Below are 12,408 nucleotides of genomic sequence, written 5' to 3' on the forward strand. Positions count from 1 at the left end.
TAGCATCAGCTGATTGCAGATAGTAGGCCAAAGTCAAACGGCTCCCAAAATAGTGCTGGGTTTACTGTGGCTTGTGTAATATTACACTGCATTTTAAAAATAGTGACAGACTTAAGTAGTGGCCTCTGTGTTTCGCCGGCTGACCTCTGCGGTCTGCTTTCAGCTTGCTGCCTAGACTACATTTAGAGGAATTGAATTTTGGTTTGTTTAGAACTGTTAAACTTTTAGTAAATGCGGACTTCTCAAAATGATATCTTGTTGCGAAGGGCTCTTCAAACAGTTGCTCTGATTTGCATTGTTCAGCAATCGGGTGTTGTTTCACTGTTATGCACAGCTACAAAGACACATTTTAACTAGATTTTGTACGTTTGAATCTTAGCTGTGAATAAGCCCTTGTTAAGAAATCAGTTCCTGTTGTGTCTGAGAGGTTTCAGAAGAGGGAAATAATGTGATTCATTCCCCTTGAGATACCTCTAAATTATAGGTGAAATTGAGAAGACTTCATCCATTATTTTATATGATTGCTTTACTTTTGACTTGACTGATTTTGGTGGGAATTGTTCCTTTTAGATCCGCAATCAGCATATATAACAGGAAGAAAAAAACAGCAGTTAGTCTTCATGTTTACAAAGGGCTTTTATACAATTCCACAACAGTTTCACAATGCAATGATATATAGAGTAAATGTGACTGGTGGTAGTCTGTTACTGTAACTCTCAATTTAAGCAGCCAGTAATATACAGACTTTAGCAGCCCCAGTAAATGATTTCCAGTGCATATTATGCATTGCCAGCCCTCATTTGATTGGGATAATTTCCGGCACAAAGACTTCATGATCCAAGTTTTGTGGTGTCATTGCATCATTCATTCTTTCATGCTTGAAGTTTGGAGGAGGCATATCTTTTTTTTCCCTTTTTAGTCATACTAAAAGCGGCTTCTGTGATTGATCCAAACCCTCTTTCGTCTTTCTCCACTCAGCCTCTCACTGAGTGTGTAAAAGATCTCTCAACATGCTCTCTCAAGGCTAGTAACTCATGTTCTTTGAGTTTGAATTATAAGTATACATTTTGTGAAGGTCACAAATGGAGACTAATGGGGAAAGCTGATTGATTTCCATTATAGTATGCTAAAGAGAGGAAAACTGTTGTTAGCTGATGTCAGTCATGAACTTAAAATATTCTCTTTTAAAAAATTACATTTTATTTCACAAGACCGGACTATTAAAGAGGAAAATGAAATGGTGTTTTAACAGCTTCCATAAACCTTATTTGTGGTCTAAAGATATGGGTTTTTGGGAATACAAAGATGCACATTTTTGTTAGTTACTGTAAGTCCATTGTTACTGTCATTAAGTAACTCAGGGCTGACCATATCGATTTTTCAACTTTAATAGATCTTTTTGATGAACTGATATCATTTTGTGGTGTTTTCTGTTGATGTGTGAACAAAAATGCTCTAAACATCATTTGTAGCTCGCCTCTTATTCAGTAATCTCAATAAGCTTTGTGCTTGGTTAGTTTTGATATGAAACAAAGTCTCAGCTTTCAAATTCTGTAAATTTTATCATAAAATTCAAATGTTAACAATGTAATTTTGATGCTCCTTAATGTGGCGTGATAGATTGCTGTACCACCTCAGTTCAAGTGGCTGCGCAAAGCATACATCGACAGATCATCCCTTCCTCTTTACTACTAGTTATAGCATGAAATAAACAATAAACATCAGAAGGTATGTTGAAAGAAACAGTACAGCTTATTAAAATCTGTAATTTCTCATGTAATGGCTCGCTCAGTGTTTCAACCACAGAATTACATCAATAAAACAGCATGTAAACAACAATATGTCATACTTCATTTTCCTCAGGAAAGCCATTGAGTGTATATAGCTTGTTAGTTAACTAAAAATAAATAAATAAAATCAAGAGTGTGTGAATCAGAATCGAACTGATTTGTAAAATCTGTGTTAGTACCTAATTATATTATTTGCAATCAAAAGTCTCACTAATAATTTTATAATAATAATCTCTCTTTAATAGCAGAACTGGAGCTTGTTTGTTTGCTTATTAAATTTGATTTAGTGACCTAGAAATAGTGAATATTTATATTTGAGCTGTTTTAAAACATTTTTAAATTTCTTTAGGCCCATGAATGGAACAAGAACGATGAGCGTCTCCTCAGTGCAGTGGAGCATGGAGAGGCAGATAAAGTCACCTCCCTCCTGTCGAAGAAAGGAGCCTGTCCTACCAAGCTTGACAGTGAGGGCAAGTCTGCGTGAGTACTGGGAACTGAGGTTGCTCTCATTGATTTAGACATTGACTGCACTAATTGTGACTTCAGAAGTGTTTCAAGAGAATTTCTAGACTGTTCTCCGCAATCCACTTGAAATATGCATAAAAAGATGATGTGCATGTGGGTGTTTATACTCCATCTAAAGGAGAGATTTGAGGGGTTGTTTTTTTCTTCTTTTTGCATCCATTCATCAGGGTGTTTATTTAGCAGTAGAAATTATAATCTAAACCCCAGTCAAACAAATTTAGTCTGTCATTCATCCCATCAGCATTTTGTTTCATTGCATTTACATCCATCTTCATTTTCCCTTATTTACCATAATAGGCACACAGATGTTCAGATGTGAATGCTTGATTTGTTTATGCTAGTCATCCAGTTTTACGTGTAATGCACATTTGAACATTTGTTTTACAACAATGGCTGTAAAACCTCCTGTGAAACTGAAATCAGAGCTCAGCTTTTCCATCTTTTTCCATTTAGAATCTTTGTGTTATACTTTAGAAGTCATTTAAAGAACACTTAAATATATGTTAACGTAGTTCAAAGAACTTTGAATGCTTTGTTTCGTTGTCTTGGCAGAGATATTGTAAATGCAATTTTTTTTAATTGGTGCCTGAACCTGAATAATTACATTCTTGTGTCTACATTTTCGGGGGGAAATAAGCATTTTGAGATGACTTGGACGAATTTGTAGTGTTTGTAGGAATAACAGCGAGTTTAAATCCACCATAAAGGAATTTTCTTAACAAAATATTTTAACTATAGTCATGGCCAAAAGTTTTGGCAGTGACATAACTTTGGTGCTTCCAATCTTTGTGTTCTTGTGTTAGCAATGGTTTCCTCCAAAGAAACATAAATGTAAGAAAGACGTGCAGAATCATCGCTTTGCATCAAAATGGCCTCACATGCAAGGAAATTTCTGCAAAGAAATATTGCACCTGAAAGAACCATTTTCTGGATCAACAACTTCAAGGAGAGATTCAGCTGCAGTGAAGAAGGCTTTAGGATGTCCCCGAGTGTCCAGCAAGTGCCTGTGAAATTGTGTCATCACCAGTGCAGATCTTCCTCAATATTGGCAGCAGGTGGGTGTGTAAGTGCAACTGCATGCATAGTGAGGCCAAGACTTTTGGACAATGACCTCGTGTCAAGAAGGGCAGCAAGGAGGCCACTTCTCTCCAAGAAAAGCGTTATGTACAGACTGAAATTCTGCAGGAAGTTCAAGGATTGGACAGAAGAAGACTGGTGCAAACTTGTTTGACTGTTAGACCAGAATGTTTAGGACATCTGGAAGATTGCTTGTCCGGAGAAGAAACGGTGAACACTACCATGAGTCCTTTGATGCCAACAGTACAGTATCCTGAGACTATCCATTTTCATCCAAGGGACTGAGCTCTCTCATAATTCTGCCCAAAAACACTACCAGGAATAAAGAATAATATCAAAACCTCCTGCAAGTGCAGCCTCTCCCAATGATCCAGGAGCAATTTGGTGATGATCGATGCTTTTTCCAGCATGATGGAGCACCATGTCACAAGGCAAAAGTGATAAAGATATCATTACTTTGAAATTGGCCAGGCAAGTCCCTGGACCTTAATCCCATAGGAACCTGTGGTCAATCCCCAAAAGGTGAGTGGACAAACAGAAGCCCATAAATTGTAATCAACTCCCAGTGCTAATGAAGCAAGAATGGATCGCCATCAGTCAGGATGTAGCCATAAGCTGATATCCAGCATTCCAGAGCATGCTGGAGGTTATGAAGAAGGGTCAATGCTGTAGATATTGCAAATATTAAAAGTTTTTGTTAATAAAAGCCTTTAAAACTTGTGAAATGCTTATAATTGTTTTCCAGTATACCACAGAAACATGTAAGAATTATATGGAAATGCTGAAGCAGCAAACTTTTATGACTTTTTATAAACAAAATATGTCACTGCCAAAACTTTCAAGAATACTCTCTCTCACATGTTAGATGCAGTTAAATGTAATTAATAACATTATACGCAACCTTAAAAACATCAGCTGTGAAGAAAGAATAGCAACATTCCTATGAGCACAGCAAAGATGAATCAATGAATGAGCTCCAGTGAACGCAGAGAGATGCGCTTCCTCTCTTCACTCTGTAAGTAATGAACTCAGACACTGCTGACCTGAATGAGTCTCCAGTGTCCTGCGTTAGGACGGCTTGAGCCGAAGCACTCTCATAGGCTCACAATAAATCCTTATCTTCCTGTTTGAGAAGTTCATTGTGTTCGAGTGCTTGCGCTCCAGAGGGTTCATGAGCAAGAGGGGCACATGTAGAACACAGAGCCTCGCTGTATTTCCAAACTGTCACTGTTGCCTTGGAGATATGATTTTCTGATAATGGAGCTGGACACGTGACCCAGAGCGATTTGGTAATCATATGCTCTGGTGAGCACGTCATTTACCTTGAAAAGGACTGCGAGAGAGCGCTTCATAATATTAATTACAAAAACATGAGAGAGATGCTGCAGCAAATGTTACTTCTACTTTTCACGGTTAAAAGAAACCCATCTTGCGGAGAATGCAGTGAATGAACATTTAATTGACTTGAACATTTAATTAAATATAAGGACACCAGTGATTAGGATTCATAATTCTCTATATTTGAAAACATTCTGTGTCAAGTTTTTCTTATTTTCTAAAGACATAGATTAAATAATAAGCATAAAGGTATAGGGGGGGTGGGGGGGGAATTATATAGGTGATAACATTTTGTTCTGTGGGAAAAAAAAAAAAAAAGGTAACAGAATTGTCATTTTAGTGTTCGCTATCCCTTATGTGTTTCAGACCAATTTAAAAACAGCTATGATGTGTGTTACTTTAATTCTACCAAAAAAAAAAGTAGTTTTTCTTGACCTGACCTTTAATGGCATTAAAGTGATGTATATTGTGCTTAAATTGCCATATTTGAATATTTAAAGTTATTGGTTTGTTCATTTAAAGGTCAGAACCATGTAGCTGTCATGAGTGACATAATCATCAAGGTCATTATCAGGGCATCTTGCATAGCTTTAGTTGTTAGCTTTATTACTGCCCAAAATAGAGCGTATCTTGATCCTTATCCTCCAGAAGGGTGTAATCAATTTCATTTAGATTAATTAGTGTTTTTTTTTTTTTTTTTTTCTTAAGTTTGTCCTCTAAAGAGCCAATTAATAAAGAGATTGTAGATATCAAGTCAGTGGGATTGAATGGAAGCTATTTATTAAGTGATAGAGAGCACTGAACTTTTTAATCACAAGGATAGTCTAAACTTTTCTCATTTTATTTATTTATTTATTTTTTATTTTTGTGCCCTCAGGTCAGAGATTACATGACTAATAAAGGTTTTAAAGGAATAGTTCACCAAGACAGGGATATTTATTCTTCATTAGCTGGGTTGGTCACATTTTGGTATGGGGAACTATTAACTATGACGTTGGCCTCAATAAACTCTTATTTTACTGCTTAGTTAGTAAGGTAGTTGTAGCTTTTAAGTTTAGGTATGCAGTTGGATTTAGGGATGTATGAGGTCATGCAGAATAAGGGATTATGTGCTTTATACTGTAAGTACTAATAAACAGCCAATATGCAAGCTAATAAGCTACTAGTTAAAAGTGAGAATTCTTTCCCATACTATAATTTATTTAACATGAATTTTGGGATATAATTAATTTTATTTTTTATTAAATTTGGGTCAGTATTGGATAGAAACATAACATCTCCAAAATATGCATACATACACTACCATTTGATTGAAATAAATGTGAAATAATGTGTGCTTTTATTTAGCAAGGATGCATTAAACTGAACAAATGTCAAAGTGACACTAAGACATAAGGTAAAAAAGACTTATATTACAAGTACATTGCCTTTGTTTGTTTGTTTGTTTATTTGTTTTTTTTAATCATTATTTTTCATCAAAGTTTTCAACATAGATAATAATGTTTCCAGACCAGCATATTAGAATGATTTCTGAAGGATCACTGAAGACTGAAGTAATAGCCTAGCTGTTGAAAATTCAGCTTTGCCATCACAGGAATAAAGAACTTTTGAAATATATTAAAATAAAAACAGCTATTTTAAATTGTAATATATTTAAATGTGATATTTCACAGTATTGCTGTTTAATGAATTTCACAGTATTTCCTGTATTTTTTGATCAACTAAATGCAGAATTGTTGAACATAAGAGACATCTTTTAGAAACATAATAATGCTTTTGAGCAGTAGTGTGTATGCTCATTTGGGGTGAATACATTTTATTTGGTAAGAAGAAAATTACCTTGTTTATGTGTGTTCATTGGTTTAATAAAAGTTTTGAGAATTGACAATTCTGAAGCTTAGTGTATTTTGACAACAATTTTAATTGCTACTTTGTGCTTGACTTGCTTCACAGAATGAAAAGGATTGATCTAGTGTCACTCATTCACACTAGAGTGCTTTACAATTGCCTTAGGACAAGCATATATGCAGAGCATGTCATTGACCAACCTTTTAAATCAAAGAGCCCTGTATTTACTGCATGTAGGTTATAGGCAAGTTATACATGCCATAAAAAACTGGCCAAATGTGAGTGACATGGCTAATCATTACTCTCTCCCCCCCCCCCCCCCACCCCTCTTTCTCAGTCTGCATGTAGCAGCTGCGCAAGGTCAAACTGAGTGTCTAGCTGTCATCCTGGCTCATGGGGCTGATGTGTCTCTGCAGGACGCTTCAGGTTGGTTACAGCTAGATCAACATGTTTTCTTGCATTAATTTTATATTACGTCACTAACGCATAATGAGTAAATCTATGTAAATAACAAGCCTTGTTTGTCCTCTTCACATCAGGGTTTACTGCTTTACACCTTGCTGCCAAAAACAACCATCCTGAGTGTGCCAAAAAGTTGCTTCAGGTAATATTTTCGATTGATTGTGAATAGTAGACTGAGAGTTTGTTAGGTGCACACAGATGGACCGAATGCTAATGGGAACAACAGCCATGTCCGTTGCCACACTGTGTGTGCCAGCTAAACAAAGGGAGCAGATTTTGTTCCCGCAGTTTCGTAAACTAGCAAATCCCACGGCCTCCCTCTGTGATCTTGGACAGTGTTGTATGTTTGGATCTGTGTGTGGGCAGGTTGGCATGTTCGAAGACTCCCAGTGGTCTGCTGAAGCACTTTCTCTAGTGTTTCTTTTATCATCATGGGCAACTCATTCTCCACTCCATGTGATTCTACCAGAGCTGCACAGATCTGAAATATCCAGAGCCTATCTGCCCTGCTCTGTTCTGTTCACTAATTGGTGCCAGTATTGGCTTTGCTAATATTGATGCCTCTTTTTACCCATACTGGCAGTTTAACACTGCATCAGAAATTGTATTCACACAGTAAAACTGATAAATCTCCCCCCAAAAAAGCATTTGAAAATGGTAAGACAGACTTAAAAATGTTTGAATGTCACTAAATTGGATGTTTTTTTGGTTTTGTCTTTTATGTCAATATTTTGCATGAAAAGTGTGATAATCTCTTTTTAAAAAAAAAAAAAAAAACATACCACTTTGTTTTACTCTAACTGATAATCTAACTTTGCACCAAGGCTGCATTTATTTGATAAAAAATACAGTAAAACAGAAATATTGTAAAATATCATTATAATTTATTTAATAATTTTGATACATTTTAAAATCATGTGATGTCAGTTCTGAATTTTCAGCATCATTACTCCAGTCTTCAGTGTCACATGATCCTTCAGAAATCATTCTTTTCGAACTTTCACAAAAATGTTAAGCATCACAACTGTTTTCAATACTGATATTAATAATGTTGCCTGAGCAGCAAATCAGCATATTAGAATGATTTCTGAAGGATCATGTGACACTGAAGACTGGAGTAATGATGCTAAAAATTCAGCTTGCAAAATTACACTTTACAATGTATTAAAATAGGTAATTGTTATTTTGAATTGTAATAATATTTCCTAATATTACTGTTTTACTGTATTTTTGATTAAAAAAAAATCCAGCATTGGTGAGCATAAAACATTTATTTTAAAAACATTAAAAAATAGTACCAACCTAAACTTTTCAATGGTATTGAACATTATTGTTTTGCAAACATTAACCCTCCAACCTTTAAGGGTTAGTTCACCCAAAAATGAAAATAATGTCATTAATTACTCACCCTCATGTCGTTCTACACCAGTAAAACCTTCGTTAATCTTCGAAACACAAATTATGATATTTTGATTAAATCCGATGGCTCAGTGAGGCCTCTGTAGACAGCAATGCCACTGAAAATCTCAAAATACATAAAGGTACTAAAAACATATTTTAAAACGGTTCATGTGAGTTCAGTGGTTCTACCTTAATATTATAAAGTGACGAGAATATTTTTTGTGTGCCAAAAAACTAAATAACGACTATAACAAATATTTTGTTATGGCCAATTTCTAAACACTGCTTCATGAAGCTTTGAAGCTTTATGAATCTTTTATTTCGAATCAGTGATTCTGATCTCCTATCAGACTGCTAAACTGCTGAATTCACGGGACTTGGCGCTCCGAACCACTGATTCGATTCGTAAAACCCTGAAGCAGTGTTTTGAAATCGGCCATCATGAGATATTGTTGAAAAGTCATTTAGTTTTTTTGGCGCACAAAAAGTATTCTCGTCACTTTATAATATTAAGGTAGAACCACTGAACACACATGAACTGTTTTATATATGTTTTTAGTACCTTTATGGAACTTGAGATTTTCAGTGGAATTGCTGACTATAGAGACCTCACTGAGCCATCGGATTTAATAAAAAATAACTTAATTTGTGTTCCGAAGATGAATGAAGGTCTTACGGGTGTAGAACGACGTGAGGGTGAGTAATATAATTTTTGGGTAAACTAACCCTTTAAATCATTCAAAACTTCTAATTTTTCACTTGTAGAATGCGTGTCGTTTCACTGTTGAAAGCCTTGCAGATATATTCCCCTTCACACAGCTAGGCCGGTGGTGAAATCATTAGCCTTTTTCCCCTGGAGATCCTGTGAAACAGAAAAATTAACTGCTACACAAATGAAAGGGCCTGACAGTAGTAATTTGGTTTAATCCAGCAGTCATAAACCAATACTTCTTGCCTGGCTTCCCAAACACAACAAATGCTCTAATGTACCCAGTGCCTTGAGATTCTGCTGAAATGTTCCATGAACATGAAAATACTTTCTAGGGTAATTTTCTTGTTGTTTGACTAGCTGGTCATTTCTAATGACAAAAAAGTGTCATTGGCCACTTTAGTTAAAAATAAGCTTTGGTGGTTTATCTAGGCATAAAGGATTTAAAAGGGACACACTGTATGGGATCTCATTACCATAACAGTAGCAGAATAACCTTGAGGGTTAATAGCTGGCAGCCAGTAATTACATTTAAAGGGACATCCACTTTAGGTACCTTTTTAGGTCTGATTGGCTACTGCAGTCAGGTTTAATATATTACACATCTCCTCTGATGATGCCTGTCAAATAAATTCCTTGTGCCTGTTCATCCATAAACACTGGCCTGACATGCTGCTAAATGTTTAATAAGAGTGCAAATCATTAACTCGCACCAAAAAAAAAAAAAAACTACTTGGTGAAAGTGTAGCTGTTTTGATTGAAAGGTCGTAATTGGTGTCTAGCAGTGAATTCTGGGTAAAACATGTCATGCTGGTTTTAGATGATGTGTTTGAAGCAATAATCTTATGCGCTTTATTCTACAGACTAAGTGTGCAGTGGATGCCCCTGACAGCTCAGGGAAGATGGCTCTTCATCATGCAGGTGAAGTGCAAAATTTCCTTGTTTTAAGGATTTTTCGGTTTACTTTAATATGTCTTGACTACCTCAGAGAGGAGCCCTTCAAGGACAAGCAATTTTCTGTATGTCTTGTTTTCTTTCATTATTTTTGCTTTATTGATAGTTTGTTCTGAGTGGTATCTTGGTGCAAATGTTTTAAACATTAACCCCACGACTTTGGCACCATCATTCACCATATACTCCCAAGCACAGAATGATATGTCATTGTGGACCATTTGTTCCAAATTGCCAGGAAAATCATGTTTTTATTTGTGGAGAGACTCTTTGTTCAGAAAATTGCTCCCTAGCAAAAAAAAAAAAAAAAATTGCTCCCTTGCCCCTTTCAGTCTGTACAGAAGATGGTAAGGAAAAAACTGACAGCGTGTTGGCTGTTAATTGAGCCTTTTTGCCAGCTGTTATTGATTGAACCGTGTTGGAACAGCCACAAAGAGCAAGAAGCTTGCATCCACCTGGAGGTTATAAGTCTGCTGGCAGGATGTTATTTATCTTACAGAGAAAAACAATAAGCAAAACATGGTTTTATATGGACTACAAAGCAGAGAAAATGATAGGAGGATGCATTTATGCCTGTCCGCCCTTTGAGAATAATTGCCGTGATTGGTTGAGAAACAGGACACGCTTTAATTTTTAAAGGGGACGCTAATAATTGTTGGGCAATAAGTGGTGTCACACACTATAAGCCTGGTTTTGGTCTCTGTGGGAAAGCTTGAAGTGTTCAGAGTAATTGCTCTGTAAGGAGTTTGTTGGCATGCTTTTAAACCCTTATTTGTGTCTCTGTGGGGATAAAGAACTGCTTCTTATTATCTTTTCTCTCTTTCTCTCTCCTGTAGCTGCCAGCGGAAACACTGTGATAGTTCAGCTTCTGTGTGAGCACAAGTGTCACGTCAGTCTTAAGGACTCGGTACGTATGAGTGTTATAAGAGATAGCTTAACTGCTGGAAAAATGGCCTTTCCGTCTTTCTCTGCATGTGTTTTGCTGCATCTCAGAGCTGCCTGTGGTCTACCTCAAACTTGTGCATTGTCAAGCACAACTCCTCAAAGATTGTTCTCTGTGGGTTTGAATCTGTGCTCGGCTGCATTGATTAAAATCCCCATGGCTCACTTGAGGTCACTGTTACAGAGAGATTGCTTGTCTAGGGTTGTTTTTTAACTTTTTCTACTGCAATGAGTTTTCTTTTATTCCAAGAGTCTCACAGTGTTTATTTTAAATGGCCTCTGTCTGGGTGATGACAAGAGTGCTGACTAACAGTACAAAAAGAATTTGTATTCTATACTTACAGGTAGAAAGGTATTTTTTTCTTTCATAACTCAGACTACTACAAATCTCTCTGGCATCTCTTGGTATAAGAATAATTTAGATTACCATAAAAATATTAATATTGAGGGAGTTTGAATTTATTACAAAAGATCAAAGTGTTTAATAATATTTAAAAAATTATTTATAAAGTATAAATATGAATTAATATTATAGATTCATATTTATAAAGAATTAAATTACCTCTGGCTCATATTGAATTCAAACTGAAAGTGTGTGTGTGTGTGTGTGTGTGTGTGTGTGTGTGTGTGTGTGTGTGTGTGTGTGTGTGTGTGTGTGTGTGTGTGTGTGTGTGTGTGTGTGTGTGTGTGTGTGTGTGTGTGTGTGTGTGTGTGTGTGTGTGTGTGTGTGTGTGTGTGTGTGTGTGTGTGTGTGTGTATATATACATAAAAATGTGGTTGGTTAATGATGGCATCTGCCTAGTATCATGTTAAGGTTTAACCATCATCCTAACGGCTTCTCACACTTGAAATAGTTAACCCTGGGTCATTCTAAGCCCCAGGTAAACAGAATCCTGGGTTATCTTGCTTCACACTGCTCATAATTTACCCAGGGTTGACAAATAATCCTGGGTATTCACATTGTACATTACTAAACCCTGAGTTAACATTCTTATATATTTGTGGTGTCAGTATCATTGGTTGGATAAAGCTTTAGCATTGTGCATCCTCATATTGCCGACTCTACTATTGAGTACTGAATGGACATTTCGGTCTCTTCATTCAAATTGTCGTGTTTTCTGTCAAGCATTTGACATTTTTCCTCTCAAACACTTAATTTACTATTTATTATATACAATGCACAGTGTTTCCATGACTGTCAAAAGCAAGCAAATATGAGGCATGTTATTGGTTGTCTGATGCTATGCATCTAGCTGTAGCATTCTAGCACTGCATTGTTTCACACCATACAAGTTTGGCACTGCAATGCGAGGTTAACACCGCAAAAGCTCCAGAGCAGGGTTTTATAACTTCGGGTAAAAAGCT

General features: G+C 36.3%; 1 protein-coding gene across 5 annotated transcripts in view; it reads left to right on the top strand.

Moving 5' to 3' along the window:
* rai14 (retinoic acid induced 14) overlaps positions 1-12,408 on the top strand; it is a 47,035-nt gene that overhangs the window by 16,781 nt on the left and 17,846 nt on the right. For all 5 annotated transcript variants that reach the window (XM_067375614.1, XM_067375615.1, XM_067375618.1 and 2 more), the window contains exons 3-7: positions 2,140-2,270; positions 6,916-7,004; positions 7,118-7,182; positions 10,014-10,071; positions 10,938-11,008. In XM_067375614.1, the coding sequence (XP_067231715.1) occupies positions 2,140-2,270; positions 6,916-7,004; positions 7,118-7,182; positions 10,014-10,071; positions 10,938-11,008 (414 nt within the window). The remainder of the gene's footprint in view (positions 1-2,139; positions 2,271-6,915; positions 7,005-7,117; positions 7,183-10,013; positions 10,072-10,937; positions 11,009-12,408) is intronic.

This window comes from Chanodichthys erythropterus, chromosome 22 (assembly GCF_024489055.1).
Source record: "Chanodichthys erythropterus isolate Z2021 chromosome 22, ASM2448905v1, whole genome shotgun sequence".
NCBI classification, from domain to species: domain Eukaryota; kingdom Metazoa; phylum Chordata; class Actinopteri; order Cypriniformes; family Xenocyprididae; genus Chanodichthys; species Chanodichthys erythropterus.